The sequence below is a fragment of the Microtus pennsylvanicus genome, chromosome 2 (assembly GCF_037038515.1).
Source record: "Microtus pennsylvanicus isolate mMicPen1 chromosome 2, mMicPen1.hap1, whole genome shotgun sequence".
In the NCBI taxonomy this organism is placed as follows: Eukaryota; Metazoa; Chordata; class Mammalia; order Rodentia; family Cricetidae; genus Microtus; species Microtus pennsylvanicus.
In genome coordinates this window covers 29,291,888-29,308,722 of record NC_134580.1, presented here as the reverse complement: position 1 = coordinate 29,308,722, position 16,835 = coordinate 29,291,888, and the positions used below count along the sequence as shown (strand labels likewise).

General features: G+C 49.6%; 1 protein-coding gene across 5 annotated transcripts in view; it reads left to right on the top strand.

Moving 5' to 3' along the window:
• Window positions 1-7,085: 7,085 nt before the first annotated feature.
• The window catches only part of Slc11a2 (solute carrier family 11 member 2), a 35,217-nt gene continuing 25,467 nt past the window's right edge, over window positions 7,086-16,835 (top strand). Inside the window, exon 1 of one of the 5 annotated variants that reach the window (XM_075960660.1) lies at window positions 7,086-7,151. In XM_075960660.1, coding sequence (XP_075816775.1) covers window positions 7,100-7,151 — 52 coding nt within the window. In that variant the 5' untranslated portion in view covers window positions 7,086-7,099. Of the gene's footprint in view, window positions 7,152-8,224; window positions 8,311-8,341; window positions 8,789-16,835 lie in introns of those variants that run through there. The other 4 variants (XM_075960659.1, XM_075960661.1, XM_075960663.1 and 1 more) reach the window with 4 other exon arrangements.

Genomic DNA, 16,835 nt, shown 5'->3' with positions numbered 1-16,835 from the left:
GGAACGTGGATCTTTTTATTTTCCAATCCTGAGCCAGCTAGATACCGGGAGCTAATTGACCTTTTAACCTTTTTCAGTGGCCATCTTTTGGTTATCAATGTACCTAGAAATATGTAAATTAGATTAAATTTCTCTTCTGGAAACATCCCCCCCCCAAAAAAGACAGGGTTTCTTTGTGTAACCTTCCTGACTGTCCAGGCTGACCTCGAACTCACTGAAGTCCACCTGCCTATGCTTCCCAAGTGCTGGGATTAAAGGTGTGTGCCAACACTGCCTGGCATAAATATGTAATTTTTGAAGAGTAAAATAATTAATAAAATAAAACAATGCATTGTGTACATAGATTTGAAGATAACTGTTACAGTTAACTTTTCTTTTTTTTTTTTATTTTTTTTATTTTTCGAGACAGGGTTTCTCTGTGGTTTTGGAGCCTGTCCTAGAACTAGCTCTTGTAGACCAGGCTGGTCTCGAACTCACAGAGATCCGCCTGCCTCTTGTTACAGTTAACTTATTCAGTGTCAAATCCAAGCTAAAATTTGATGTCATAAGTATTGAGCACAATTGATATGCTAAACATATTTAAGGTACAATGAATAACATGTAATGTATAATAACAATCTTTTTTTTTTGTTTTGTTTTTTTGTTTTCTGATACAGGGTTTTCCTGTGTAGACCTGGCTGTCCTGGAACTCACTATCTAGACTAGGCTGGCTTCAAACTCAGAGATCCACCTACTTCTCCCACCTAAGCGCTGTATAATAATAAACTTCATGATACTTACAATATAGTAAACTAGAGACAGCAGAAGGGGCCCAGCCGGAGGAAAGAGCCAGATGTATTTAGAAAACAGGAAGTATGGAATTCCATGCAAACGAAGATTTGTATGGTGGTCATGTGTAGTAGGCTGTTGCTGTGTGGTAGGGAATCTGTAGACGGTGTGGTGGTGCTTGCCTGTAATTTCAGCACTTAGGAGTCTGAGGCAGGAGGATTGCACATTTGAAGACAGCTTGACTAAACTGTGAGACGCTCTCCAAAAAAAGTATAACCCCCCCACCCCTATGCACACATTTTCAGGAAATAGGCATTTACCATGAGCTCACGTCTCCTCCTTCCCTTGGTGTTGTAAGCTGTTTGGGAGCCTCTAACCCTTCCTAAGTGATCAGAGACATTGCAGTCATTACGAGCGGTGTCCTGGTCAGTGCGGTGTCCTGGTCAGTTTGTGTCAACCTGACACAGGGAGAGTTATCTGGAAAGACAAATCTCAGTTGACAAAACTCCTCCATCAGATTGCCTGTAGGCAAGTCTGTAAGGCAGCTTCTTGATTAATAATTGATGGGAAAGGGCCACTGAACAAGCCATGAGGAGCAAATTGTAAATAGCAATTCTCCATGGCCTCTGCATCAGTCCCGGTCTCAAGTTCCTGCCCTGACGTCCTCAGTGACAGGGCGACCTGAGAGTTGTAAGCTGAAACACCCTCTCCTCCTTACGGTAGATTGGGGGGCTCTGCAGGAGGAAGGCTGCCATGAGACCCTGAGAGCAAGTGAGGAGTTAGACCAGTGAACCCTGGAGTGTTCCAGCACAGGAACCTTATGTAAGAACATTCCCGGGAGGTATCAGCTCGCTACAGATGGAGAAATGAAACAAACTAGCCATGGTGGCATAAACACGCCACCCTAGTGCTTGCCAGGTGAAGGCTGGAGGATCAGGGCTCAAGGCCAGCCTCAGCAACGTCTGGAGTTCAAGATCAGTCTTGATTACAGGAGACCGTGTCTCAAGGAAACGTAAGAAACAGATTGGCTTGCCCAGGTTTTTTTTCTTCTTCCTCTCCCCGCAGCTGGAGGTGAAATTCAGCTTAGTCTTATCTTAAGACGTTCTTTCCACAGCTTCATCCTTTGCCTGGAATGTCTCTAGTGCTGGTGTAGAAACTGGAAATTAGAGGAGGACTATGGGTCAAGCCTAAGGAATGGGAGGAGCAGCAGAGAAGTAGGCAAAGTAGGGGGACAGACAGGGGCCAGAATGATGGCAGCCGGGGAGAGGGGACAGACGGGGGCGGGGGGGGGGCACAGGTAGAAGAGGAAGTGATTCCAGATTCACAACAGGTGGGGAAACACACAGAGAGTGACAGGGTAGAGTGAGCGCAGGCCGTTTCCAGGTGACCTTGACCTTGAGCTACCAGAAGAAGTAATAGGGGAGCCAACTCCAACGCTGCACCCGCAGGAAGTTTATCAGGAAGAAAACTCGGGAACCGAAGGAAGCAAGACTGGGTGGGAACAGCTGAACTATATTGGACCATGCTCACTGGATGTAGGCTGTGAGGAATGGGGTGGGACCAGACACCCAAAGGCCACCTGCTAGCAGCACTTCAACCACCAACAGCTGGAATAATAAGTCCTTCATAGCTGTGTGTTGGCACACAGCATTAATCCTAGTACTCAGAAGGCAGAGCTCAGTGGGTGGATCTCTGGGTTGGAGGCCAGCCTGTTCTATAAAGTAAGTTTCTACAAAGTGAGTTCCAGACCCTGTCTGAAAAGACAAAAAAAGTCCTTATAGCAGGGATTCGGCTTATGCCTGTGATCCAGCACACAGTAGGCTGAAGTAGGAGGCTCACAAGGCCAATTTGGACCACATGGCAAGTTCGGGACCAGCCTGAGCTGCCGGAGAACTTATTTCAACTCTTCCCTAAAAAGTTCTTAGTTCTCAAAGGGGGTCTGAGCGCCAGTATATGATGTGTTGGCATTATTCACAGGAATAGCTTCTAAGGGGAGCAGCCTCTAAGGAAGACTATTTTTGGCACAGATAAAATGTAACTTTGGGAATAAGTACAGAAGGAGTATACTATTACTTCACTCCTTATTGCCTAACAGTTATAACATGTTTTACATTTTACGTGTTATAAAACATTTAACATCTATCTATGAAACAGTCATAGGACACCCCCTGTGTACATGATCTTTGCTAGCTCCAGCTATACAAAGATAAGATACCACCCCCTAGGATCTCATTATGTAGCCCTGGCTAGCCAAGAACTCCTGGAGATCTGCCTGCCTCTGCCTCCGGAGGGTTGAGGTCGAAAGTGTGGGACATCTCATGCTCAGTCTTCTCTATTGAAAGCTCAGTTTATTGGGAGAAAAAGTATAAAGCAATAAACAATGATGGCCTGTGCTTCTGTTATCACTGCTTGTACGTGCAGCGCCCAGCCTGTGCTGGGTGCTTAGTGAATGGTGGGAAAATGAGTTAATTTGTTAAGCTTGAAAGTCCTACATGGTTTGGTCCTGGGAACCTGGCAGGGGCTACAAGGACAGGCACACAGACACAGCTGAGTTGAGAGGGCCTTGGAAGCTCCGACAGAGAGCTCAGAGCTTAGCTTGATTGTTACACGAGTTTAGGAGGAAAAGTTAGGGTTGTTCACTAGGTGGGAGGTCTCTGCAGGAGAGCAGTCTCAGGCTGTAAACTTCCAGGAGGGAGCTCGGTCTGTGCTTTCTTGTCCCTTCTGTCAACGTCCCACAGGGACCAGAGGGAGCTTTGCCAATTCCCATGGGTTTGCGGCATCAGGGTCCCGGTCAATAGAACACATTCTCTCTCCTGCAGGGCTCCTCTGCTCCCCACACTTGGGTAGTCGATAGAATTTAAGAGTAATCAATGTTGCCTAGAGGAGTCAGAAGACAATCACAGAGTTGTTTTTGTTTTGTTCTTTTGAGACAGGGTTTCTCTGTGTAGCCCTGGCTATCCTTGGAGCTAGCTCAGTAGACCAAATTGATCTTGAACTCACAGAAACCTGCCTGTTTCTGCCTCTCGAGTGCTGGGATTAAGAGTTTGTGTTACCATTGCCCGATTTAGAGCTGCTTTTCAATGTCTATATTACTGTTGTATTGGGGGTAAGGGCATGGTGTGCATGTGTGGAGATCAGGGACAGCACTGGGGAGTTCGTTCTCCCCTTCCACCTTTGGATTGGTTCCTAGGCTCAGTTCACCAGGCTTTCCTTGCTAACATTTTTCCTCTTTGGCCCCATGGGTGATTTTGAGGAACCCTAAAGAGTAACTTTCCAGGTAACGGTGGTCAATGGCAGTGGTAGCTAAGTTTAGGAAGTCGCAGAGAAAATGAAAGCATGAAGGAATTCTTGGAGTGTGTGAATGGGAAGCTTAGAAAGGACCCCTAAATAAAAGGTACGTACAATAGGAACACACACTGCTCTTCCAGAGGACGCAGGCTCAGTTTCCAGCACCACACTGAGCACGTTACAACTTTTATATTCCAGTTCCGGGGTCATGAGCCTTCTGCAGGCATTGTACTCATACACACACACACACACACACACACCAAATAAAATCATGAGTTTTTAAGATTGATTTATTTATTATGTATACAGTGTTCCGTATATGTTTATTATACTTGCAGGCCAGAAGAGGGCACGAAATCTCATTATAGATGGTTGAGTCACAATGTGGTTGCTGGGAATTGAATTCAGGACCCATAGAAGAGCAGTCTCTTAACCTCTGAACCATCTCTCCAGTCCCCAATCTTTACAAGTTTTCTTTTAAACATTATACACATGATTAAAAATAAAACTTTTGTTTTTGGGAAAATTCATATTAAGAGCTGGGCATGGCCCCGGTGGTGGCAGCGGTTTAAGTTACAGTGCATGCCTGGCTGTCCTGGGATTCATTCTGTAGACCAGGCTGGCCTCAAACTCACAGAGATCCGCCTGCCTCTGACTCCTGAGTGCTGGGATTAAAGGCGTGCGCCACCACTGCCCGGTCAGTGTACGCCTTTAATCCTAGCACTCAGGAGGAAGAGGCAGGCAGATCTCTGAGTTTGAGGCCAGCCTGGTCTATAGAGTGAGTTCCAGGATAGCCAGGGTTACGTAGAGGAACCCTGTTTCTCGGGGAGGTGGGGAGCGGAGGGTGGACCCCATGTTCACATGCTACCCATAGATACTGCCATCTGTACAGAAACGTGTTTCCATTGTCGTCATATGAACTATTGGAAGGGAATAGTACTCTATGTACAAAATGGAGCCGACACTGAGTGCAGGCTGCCACATCTAATTGAACTGTGTTTGAAATCTATCTTTGCTGGCCAATAACGTGTCTTTAGGCAAACCAGTTAACCCTCATAAATTACTTATTAATCTCCCAACTCAAGATAATAGCTCCATGGGGGCTGGAGAGATGGCTCAGTGGTTAAGAGTACTGACTGCTCTTCCAGGGGACCCGGGTTCAATTCCCAGTACCCACATGGCAGCTCACAACTGTCTGAAGATCCAGTTTCAGGGCATCTGACACCTTCACACCAATGCACATAAAATAAAATTAAATAAACCATAAAAAAAAAGATAATAGCTCCAGCCGGGCGGTGGTGGCGCATGCCTTTAATCCCAACACTCGGGAGGCAGAGGCAGGTGGATCTCTGTGAGTTCGAGACCAGCCTGGTCTACAGAGCTAGTTCCAGGACAGGCTCCAAAGCCACAGAGAAACCCTGTCTCGAAAAAAAAAAAAAGATAACAGCTCCTGTCTCATGATTTTGTGAGGCTTGATGGCTGCTTGTGTCATATATAGAAAAGAGTTCAGTCCCTGAGCGCGATGGAAGAAAACCTGAAGGTGGTTCTGTAAAACCCATGATTTGTTTTGTTTTTCCAAGATAAGGTTTCTCTGTGTAGCCCTGGCTGTCTTGGAACTTGTTCTGTAGACCAGGTTGGCTCGAATTCAGAGCTTCTGCTGGGATTAATGGCATGTATCACCAAGACTGGCATGATGTGTGTGTGAGTGTGTGTGTGTGTGTGTGTGTGTGTGTGAACGATGGGACCCAGAGCCCCACACACGGTGGGGCACACCCACTCTGCCATTCAGCTATGTCCTCAGCCCCACTTCTTTAGAAATCATAAACTCAAAGCCGGGCGGTGGTGGTGCACGCCTTTAATCCAGCACTCGTACTCAGGAGGCAGAGGCAGGCGGATCTCTGCGAGTTCAAGACCAGCCTGGTCTACAAGAGCTAGTTCCAGGACAGGCTCCAAAAGCCACAGAGAAACCCTGTCTCGAGAAACCAAAAAAAAAAAAAAAAAAAAAAAAAAAAAAAAAAAAGAAAAAAGAAATCATAAACTCGAATCTTTTTTCTGCCAGATTCTATTCCATGGGCGGTTTATGGATACTTCTATTTTCTAAGGAGGACAAGCTGTCCCCAGCTTAATCTGCAGAGGCAGCTTGGCCTTGGGGAATGGTCTGATAGCACTCGAATTGGAAGCAGATCACATCTTACCGTAGGGCTTCTGGTGGCTGAGTGGCCTAGCCCCAGGACTTTATGTGGGATGTGTCTAGCACTGCCATGGGTAAATGTGCAGGGGGCCCATCTTGGTGGTTTGGATCAACTGCTCTTCTTCCTGTTTACTCTAAGGTAAGTCTCAGTGTCTCCAGGAGGCAAATTCCCCCATTCTTCAAGCTCCCCTCCTTCCTCACTGAGAAATTCTTACCCTAAATTTCTGTTTTGCTGCTTCAGGACTTTTTCTTTTCCACCAGGTACTCAGTTCTGATCTGGCTCACTTTGTTGTCTGCCGGCAGATCACAGATTGAGAGCTAATGCCCTCGGCTCCTTCAGATCCAGAGAAACAGACCAGGTGGCATTTCCACTGATACTTTGAGACGCCTTCTAATTGCATCAGTATCGCACATACTATTATGTGGAAAATATATGTGGCCTGTCAGGCTTTGGGTTAATTGGTTTTACCTCCTGTCTCAGAGGGGCAGAGTCCTAGTCTGTGTGCCGTCCCCGAACCAGCTTGACTCCCAGGGAGTGGCAGCCAGAAGAAAGCAGTTCCCTCCACCCATTTCGTTCACAGCACCCATAGCCTCCAAGTCCCGCCCTTCGGAGAGGCACAGAAAGGAAATCTCAGAAGAAAACTTTAACTCAATTAATTTTTATTAATAACTAGGAGTGGCAGAAATACACTGCCGGGCAAAGATGAAATTTGATTATGCTTTAGAGGGTGCGGTTTGAAGTTTTTCCTCACTCTTGACCCACCGCTAGTATCGTCTCCCACCAAGGGAGGCGCTCTAGTCCGCATATATAGGCGCTGCGCTGCTCCGCAAAAATCAAAGCAGTTCTGCACCATGGGGAAGAGGCAGCCGAGGGCCGCAGCAGCTGCTCCCAACTGTGAGCTAAGTAAGTGGGCAGCTAGCGGCAGGGACGCTCCGGCCGAGCACACCTCGAAGCTGACACCAACAGCCCCGATCCTTTTCTTTTCTAGATGCAACGGAGGGTCCCAGAGAAGGTTGTGGGCCAGAGGGTGCTTGTCCAGAACTAACGTGTGCCTCTTCTCTTCTTTCAGGAGACCACTCTGTATGGAAAGCTGCAGCCCTTACCAGGGTGCGGAAGTTTGGCTTTTTCTTTTTGTTATCATATCTTTAAATTTCCGTTTCTGTGGGTCTATGCTTTCTTTCTGTCTCCGTTCTAAAATTTCTCCCGGCAGTTTCTACGTGAAGAACACAGCGCTGTCCTCTCTACCGCTATAGCCAGAAGGGAAAATCGGAAACAAAACAAAACAAAAACAAAACAAACAAGAACCAAGCGGTTTGGGTGGCTCTTCGAGGGTAGCTGGAGGACTTGTCAGGCCATTTAGTCTCCCCTCTTCGTCTCTACAGAAAGAGGCTCTGAGGTGGGAGGCCGGGGATAGAGCGGGACTGCTTTGGGGATGTCAGGATACTGTGTGGGGGAGAAGACAAAGCTTGGTGGGATGGAGGACAACTCACTGAGAGACTTGGGAGGAGGAGGAGGAGGGCTGGTGCGGCCGAACTGGCTCCGCTGGTCGAAGTTTCGCGGTTCCTCCCAGACGTGGGGTGTTTTTGGCGCGTCAGTGGACACTGCGCTGTGGCCCAAGAAGCCAGACGAAGAGAGGCTGCCATGGTGCCTTATTGTCGGTTGTAGATGTATCTCGTAGTCATCATCTCTTCGGAGGAAGCAGGCTTGTGGTTGCTTAAAAAGAGATGGTGGAAACTATGACAAAAATGTATGTAGCGTTCCTGGGCTGGGAGTTGCCAACCTGCCCAACGCGCTGTGTTTGAACTCCAGGGCTGGAGCGGGCCACGCCTCCGACTCGGACCCGCCCCAACTAGGCCCCGCCCCCAGATCCAGCATGGGCGGGCGGAGCCTTCGCGCCCGGTCCGCCCGCCACGCTGTGCCTCGGCTGCAGGAGTCCAGCCAATCAGGAAGTGGGACTCCCGTCCTGCCGGCCAATCGCGGGAGGGCAGGAGGTTGACCAGCTAGTTGCTGGCTTCTGGGATATGGAGTCGCCGGCGCGGCGGGTCAGGTGGTGGCTGAGCGGGTAAGCCGAGGTGCTGGCGGGGTCAGGGGTTACGGCGTTCCGCTTTGTGCGGGTGGGCGGGCGAGGGCACGGCCGGCGGACAGTTCGTATCCCGAGGAGACGCGGGAGCCCCGCGGTCGGCACAGGCGCTGCTGGTCACGGGCCTCGGCCTTTCCCCGCGACCTGGGACAACCAGCCCACCGCCCCTCTCCGGGCTGGCCCGACGGGAGGCGTCCCGGGTCAGGGGTGCGCAGACCCGGTGCGACGCGGAGGGGGAGATCCGTGACGCAGTTTCCTCCCGGAGCCCGGGGATCCGTCTGCCCGCGGCCTCCCGCAGCGCAGCACCCTGTCAGCCCAGCGGCCGCCGGTACTGCGCTGTTGGCACGAAGGCCTCAGGCCTCGGGGTTGAGGGCTGCCAGGGTCCCTGCGCTTTCCAGGCCTCATTCGGGACACGTCGCGCGCGATGGATGCGCCCCTTCTCAGCGGTTTCCTAGGCCCGGTACTTTGAAAGCTCGCTTGTTTGATATTGCTCCTTTAGATTCTTTGTCCATGTCGGTTCTCTGGTCAGACTATTTGGAAGGGCATCCTCAGGACACAGGTTGAGTTTCCGCTGTGTAATACGGAGAACCTCCGTTGTTCTTTGCTTTTCAACGATGGGATTCAAGGCATCGAAAGCAAACATACGGAGGGAGAGCTGGCCAGGGCCGGTGGGCTTCTAGGAGCTTCCGTGTGGCCCGTGGGGAAACCACAGGAAGCTGTCCACCTTGGCATCTCCATCACTTTTTGGCTTAGGCTTTCTTCTGTCCCACCACTTTCCGTGGGGTGACAGCAGGACATTACAGGTTGTCGGCGTTACATTAGTTAATACATATAAAGCAAAGTGCTTAGGCCAGTCCCCTGCCACCAGGTGTTTTTATTACTGCCTGCGCGCCTGCTGTTACCTGGCTTTGACCTTCTCAGGAGTCTCTGCTCAGAATCCCTTGGGCTGTTGCCAGAGCTTCCCCAGGCCAGTGCTTCCTAGCCATATTATTAGTCTGAAAGTGCAGTTAATTACGGGTGAAGACAGGCGCTGTGCTAACAGTTTCTTCTTAATCCTTGTCTTTTCTTTCTGAGACTGGAGCTTACTATATATCTCTAACCGGTCTAGAACTTGATCAAGTCGGCCTCCAACTTGCAGCGATCCTTCTGCCTCTGTGCTGAGATCAGTCACAAGCATTTACCACTCACGCTTGGCTTCTGCTTAGTTTATGAAATGAACGTGGAAAATAACGTTTTAGGCTATTTTTGCAGTAGCTGTGTTAGTAAATGTAGCCTATGAGATTTCACTGGTGTCTTTTTATTAGATATGTATTATCAGTCTTGCTTGAATTGAGTTTATTTTGGACACACACCTAAAAGGCTGGGACTGCTGCTCACGGGGTTTCGCGTGTTTCCGGAAGGCCTGTGGGACTCAGAAGGGGAATTTCTGAACACCCTGGCAGCACCTCTTGTTGAGGAACAGGGAAGCTGCATGTGACTCTGAGATTCTCCTCTGAGGAAAGCGGTGGTTCCTCGGGTTACAGCAGAGCTGGCAGGAGGCTTTGGTTTAGCTGTAACTCAGAGAAAATTGTATCCACAAAGTAGGATCTTTTTTTCTGTCTGTCTTTGCAGCCAAGAGCCTGGTTAGGTGCTGTTTTGTCTGATGCCTTCATTTTCTGCTATGCAAGTACATATTTGTATGAGCCTTAAAATCCCTCTTAATTCCCTTTAGTTGGGAGACCCCAGAAGTTCAGAGGAAGCTGCTGTTCCTTACTCAGCAACACTGCTAGGAACCAATTGCTAAATGAGAAACTCTGTTTAAGGAAAAGTACTTCTTACAAAGCATGCTCCATGGGCTGGAGAGATGGCTCAGAGGTTAACAGCCCTGGCTGCTCTTCCAGAGGACCCGAGTTCAATTCCCAGCACCCACATGGGGGCTCACAAAGCTTGCTCCATGTGCAGCAGTGGCAGGTGGCATATGCTCACTTGCTCATATGTATTAAAACAGTTTAGTACTTCTTTAGGTCGAAAAGTGCTCACATTCATACATAATGAGAGGAGAAGGCCACAAGTTAATTATTAAAACTTTATCAGTTTCCAAAGAGCAGAAGGAAGCATCCCAGGATGAGGAATCTTTTACTATGTTTGTTTGACTTGACACATAACTTTTCTTTTAAGAAAAGAAGGTAAATGTTGACGGTAATACCTGTTAGGGTAAAATGGGTTGGCTGTGGTCTAATGAAAAGCATTCTTCAGGTTTTCTGGAGAAAAATTGTATAAGTAAGTCAAAAAAGTCTTGGGCAAACAGTTTTTGGGTGACGAAAGGTAGATTTCTTTTGTTAAATTTCTTCTTTTCTTCACGAAGCAAGGGCCTTTGATGGGCACAGGATGAGGTGTCAGGCCAGGTGGCCAGATGCCCCCCCCCTTCAGGAAACCCTGCTGTAAAGCTGAGGTTAGAAGGAAGTTTGGAGGAAGCTTACCCTGGCCTAGCTGGAGGAACAAAGGACAAGGCAGATCAGGGCACAGTAAACCGTTTGTGCTCCAGTAGGCAATCAGGATGGTGAGCCCTGCCAGCAGAGGAAAAAATTAGTTTTTATGAGTGTGCACCCGCCTGCCCTCCTACCCACGGGTGTGCACCCGGCCTGCCCACGAGTGTGCACCCGGCCTGCCCTCCTACCCACGAGTGTGCACCCGGCCTGCCCTCCTACCCACGAGTGTGCACCCGCCTGCCCACGAGTGTGCACCCGGCCTGCCCTCCTACCCACGAGTGTGCACCCGCCTGCCCACGAGTGTGCACCCGGCCTGCCCTCCTACCCACGAGTGTGCACCCGGCCTGCCCTCCTACCCACGAGTGTGCACCCGGCCTGCCCTCCTACCCACGAGTGTGCACCCGCCTGCCCACGAGTGTGCACCCGGCCTGCCCTCCTACCCACGAGTGTGCACCCGCCTGCCCACGAGTGTGCACCCGCCTGCCCTCCTACCCACGGGTGTGCACCCGGCCTGCCCTCCTGCCCACGAGTGTGCACCCGGCCTGCCCTCCTACCCACGAGTGTGCACCCGGCCTGCCCTCCTACCCACGAGTGTGCACCCGGCCTGCCCTCCTACCCACGAGTGTGCACCCGGCCTGCCCTCCTACCCACGAGTGTGCACCCGGCCTGCCCTCCTACCCACGAGTGTGCACCCGGCCTGCCCACGAGTGTGCACCCGCCTGCCCTCCTACCCACGGGTGTGCACCCGCCTGCCCTCCTACCCACGGGTGTGCACCCGCCTGCCCTCCTACCCACGGGTGTGCACCCGCCTGCCCTCCTACCCACGAGTGTGCACCCGCCTGCCCTCCTACCCACGGGTGTGCACCCGCCTGCCCTCCTACCCACGGGTGTGCACCCGCCTGCCCTCCTACCCACGAGTGTGCACCCGCCTGCCCACGAGTGTGCACCCGGCCTGCCCACGAGTGTGCACCCGCCTGCCCTCCTACCCACGGGTGTGCACCCGCCTGCCCTCCTACCCACGGGTGTGCACCCGCCTGCCCTCCTACCCACGGGTGTGCACCCGCCTGCCCTCCTACCCACGGGTTTGCACCGGCCTGCCCTCCTACCCACGAGTGTGCACCCGGCCTGCCCTCCTACCCACGGGTGTGCACCCGGCCTGCCCTCTTACTATCCTTTTTTTTTTCTTAAAGGATTTATTTTATTTTTAATTATCTGTGTGTGGGGGTGTATGAGTGTGTTTGCGCATGCCCCCATGTTTACGTGCCCATGCCTGCACGTTTTCGTGTGTGCAGATGCCCACCAAGGCTAGAGGTGTCAGGTCTCCAGGAACTGGAGTTACAGACAGTTAAGCCAAATGATGTAGGTGCTAGGAATGGAACTCGGGTCTTCTGGAAGAGCAGAGAGTGCTCTTAACCCCCCAAGTCATCTCTCCAGCCTCAGGCCATATTTCTAAAGTCATGGTTGATAAATGATACTTTTGCCTAATAGATCAGTACTTGACAGCTGGCCCACATTTTTTCCCCTGTTCTTATCTTCTTTGACACCCAAGCAGGCAGTTTCCTTATCAGCTGTGGTCCTCTCCCCAGATCTTACTCTCCTCCCTTCTCTTCTCCTCCCTCCTCTCCTCCCCTCCCTTCTCTGACTCTGTGTGTGTGTGTGTGTGTGTGTGTGTGTGTGTGTGTGTGTGTGTGTGTGTGTTTCCAGATAGGATCTGGCTGTCTAAGCCTAGTCTGGCTTGAAACTTCTCCCAGACTGGCCTGGAGCTCTCAGCCTCCTGCTTTGCGTTCTGAAAGCTGGAGTTAGAAGCACGCGCCAGTCGTCATGCTACGTTTCCCTTTTCTTGCTTTCCAAAGTTTGTCTGTTTGAGACAGTCTGTTTGTCCTGGCTCTCCTGGCACTCCCTACGTAGGCCCCACCTCGAGTGCTCAGTGCTGGGATTGAAGGCTGTGTGAGGCTCCCCCAAACCTTCCCACCCCCTTTAGGGTTTTCTGTCAATTCAAAGAGAGAACTGAAGAGTCAAACTCGGTAAGAGGCAGCATGCTGGGTGTGTGTTGAGTTGGAATTATAGTTCTTGGGTAAGATAGGTAGGGGGAGAGATGATTACCGTGGCATTCGAAGTTAGTAAAGCGACTGTCTCAGCCAGTGTCTCAGTGACCGTTGTGTCACAGAGAGCCAGCTCTGGTCCAGTATAGTAGCTTTGTGTGATGGGAGCACTATTTGTACTCTATGAGCTAGGTGTGTGCTGTGGAATTAAAGGCATTATAGAGAACCCCGGTAGGTAGGGTGGATTATAGTTTTAAGGTCATTTTTTGTTATTGCTTGTTTTTGTTTTTTCAAGACAGGGTTTCTTTGTGTAGCCCTGGCTGCCCTAGAACTCGCTCTCTGTGTGCCACCACTGCCTAGCAAGATTTGGAGTCTTGCTGGGTGCTGGTGGCGCACGCCTTTGGGAGGCAGAGGCTGGAGGATCTCTGTGAGTTCAAGGCCAGCCTGGTTTACAAGAGCTAGATTAGATCCAGGACAGGCTCTATAGCTACAGTGAAACCCAGTCTTGAAAAAAAATTGGAGTCTTTCTGTTTTCTTGTGTTGGTCCTACCCTCCTTTCTAAGCAGCTTCAAGTTGGCCTTGAACTTGTGACTCACCTGCCTCAGCCTTCAAATTCTGTGGTGGCAGGTCCATATTCTCTTCTGAGTACTTGAGAGCCAGAGAGTACTGCCAGGCTGTTGGATCTCCAAAGCCCTCAAAGGAGAACTAGAACTGACCCTGACCCTGCACTTGTCCCCTGACCTCCACAGGTGCACATGCTCACTACCATCACACACACACACAAAGGTTTTTACACTCCGAGTGTGTCTGTGGAGCTGACTGGTGTCAGAAGGATCCAGGAGAGGCGTGGCTGTGCCCTTTACCCGAGGCACTCCTTATGGCATCTGGTTCTTCCTTACAGGTTGCTTGTGTGTACATTCTAGTTCCTGATCTTTGATTTTATTGAAGTGGAAGGCAGGAAGGAAAAAAGAGTTTTGGGAAGTGGGGAGATTTAGACTGTATAGAAACACCCCCCAGTATGGGGGCAGTGGGTGATAAAAACTTTCTTCTCTATACCTTAAAATTAATGAAATGACGATGAATGCCTTTACCTCCTATTAGGCAAATATAAGAAGCCATTGTTTTAAATGCAAGCCCTTTTTCAATATAAGAAAAAAATTGCTTGTTACAGTTGCCCATGTATTTAGTATTTTATACTTTATTTTGTTTCTTTTTTAATGATTTATTTTAAGTGAATTGGTGTTTTTCCTGCATGTATGTCTGTTTGAGGGTGTTGGGTCCCCTGGACTTGGAGTTACAGACGGTTGTAAGCTACTGTGTGGGTGCTGGGAATTGAACTCAGGTCCTCTGGAAGAGCAGTGAGTGCTGCGCTCTCTCTTCAGCCCTGTTATTTTGTTTCCTTAAGCTAGGATGTTACTATGTGGCCCCTGGCTGGGCTGGAACTTGCTAGGTAGACCAGGCTGGCTTTAAACCTCATCTCTCTGCCCCTGCTTCCTGAATTCTGAATTCTGGGATTACAGGCTTTCACCACTACACCTGATAGTGCGTGATTTTTTCTTTTCTTTTTTCTCCTTCCTTCCTTCCTTCCTTCCTTCCTTCCTTCCTTCCTTCCTTCCTTCCTTCCTGTCTTTCTTCCTTCTTTTTTTTTTTTTCTTTTCAAGATAGGGTTTCTCTGTGCAGCTTTGGAGTCTGTCTGTCCTGAAACTCACTCAGTAGACCAGGCTGACCTTGAACTCACAGGGATCCACCTGCCTCTGCCTCCCAAGTGCAGAGAGCAAAGGCGTGCATCACCGTGTGATTTTTTTTTTTTTGGTTTTTCAAGACAGGGTTTCTCTGTGGCTTTGGAGCCTGTCCTGGAACTAGCTCTTGTAGACCAGGTTGGTCTCGAACTCACAAAGATCCGCCTGCCTCTGCCTCCCAAGTGCTGGGATTAAAGGTGTGCGCCACCACCGCCCGGCTCACCGTGTGATTTTTAAGGTAATCAATCTTCTTATTAAAGCGGCAGAAGAATTGCAGGAGAATACAGGGAGTGAATGTTCACACCTGAGAAGATAGGCTAGTGCTAAACAGTGGATGCTGGGGGTACTCTGTGGATGGCCGCTTACCCCAGAGTTAGAGTTAGGAAATGGCTCTCTTGAAAGAGGACTTCTCTTCCTTATATTTGAGGGGAAAATCATCATTTCACAATTTGAGTCATTATATGGACACTAAGGCAGAGGAGGAGTAAGTTAAGTTTTAGGCTGTCAGTGCCTGCCACTCTAGACAGCACAGAGCTGATTATCCGCTTTCAACTTCTATAGATAGTTTTCGCAGAATGTCCCCAGTGAGTGGCTGTCTGAAAGACTCTGACAATCTATAGAAGCTTTACGTTTTGAGAAAAGTAAGTAGGGCCTGGCGATGTATGTTGCTGGAGCACCTGGGTTTGAGCCTCCCGACTACATATAACAATATTACAAGTACCTGGAGAAGCCTTTTTATTGCCAACAAAGATAGAAGTGAGCTCAGAACTTACTTCCTTTTGACCCACTTTTTGCTTTGCTACTGCTTCTTTCTCTTTCACTTCTGTACTTTCTGGCCTAGAGTTTGCTGTGTAGCTGAGGCTGGTTTTGAACTCATGATCTTCCTGCCTCCTCCACTTTCAAAGTACTAGGATTATAGCTGTGAATCACCAAACCGGCTCCCAACTGCCTTTTCTTTCTTTCCTTAAGCAACATTATTTGTGTGTGTGTGTGTGTGTGTGTGTGTGTGTGTGTGAGAGAGAGAGAGAGAGAGAGAGAGAGAGAGAGAGAGAGAGAGAGAACGAGGAAACTTGTAGGAGTCAATTCTGTTTTCCTACTATCTACCATGTGGGTCCTGAGGATGGAATTCAGGTAGCCTTGGTGGCCAGCACCTTCATTAGCTGAGCCAGCTCGCCAGCCTTCAGCCAGCCACCTTTTCTTCCTTTCTTCTTCCCTCCCTCCCTTGCTCTCGCTCTTACCTTTCTGTCTGTCTGTCTGTCTCCTCTCCCCCTCCCCTCCCCTTTTCTTGCTTTTCTTTTCTACAGGGTTTCTCTGTATAACAGCCCTGGCTGTCCTGGAACTTCATAGACCAGGTTGGCCTTGAATTCAGAGATTTGCCTGCCTCTGTCTCTGCCTCCTGAGTGCCGGGATTAAAGTACACCACCACTGCCTAGCTGACATATTTTATTTTATTTTATTGTTTTCGAGACAGGGTTTCTCTGTAGCTTTGGAGCCTGTCCTGGAACTAGCTCTTGTAGACCAGGCTGGCCTTGAACTCACAGAGATCCACCTGTCTCTGCCTCCTGAGTGCTGGAATTAAAGGCGTGCATTATCACCGCTCAGCATACTGAATATTCTTAAACAGGATATCAGCTCTCATTACAGAAACAATCTGATTTAGTCAGCCTGTGTGGCACTTCTCAGAACTAAACAGAGACTATGGAAGGACTGCTCGTGTCACGTGACCCAAAGCTTCCAGAAGCACTGCATAAAGTTTGATGGTTTCTTGTGGCCCAAGTTCCTTTTCTTATGAGAGTCCAGTGGCTGACCTGATGTGTAATTTCTCATTTCCTGTGGGTAGGATAACTGGGTGTCTTGCCTTATTCACACAGAATGACAAAGTTAAAAGGCTACCCACCAAGCCATGGCTGTGACTGGAGCCCAGCAGAATGGTCAAATGAGGCCACTATAAGTGGGTGGAAGAGGCTGGATGATGAGTGGTAGTGGGGGTCTGTGGGCTGACCAGAGAGACGGGGCTAGTTGTCTGTTGCAGGAAAATGCTTGCCCCTGGTAACTGTGAGGGAGAGATGGTGCTTCTTCAATTAGCCAGGGACGGTGTGCTTATACCCAGAAGACAGGTGACACCCAGAGCTCCCTTTTGGGTCTAGATGATGGAATATATAAAGAATATCCAGAAAATAAGGTGGAGGGCTGTTGAGATAGAGGAGAAAAAATTTTTTGGGGGGGAGGCTCCCTCCCCCTCTCAGCAGGTGAGCACT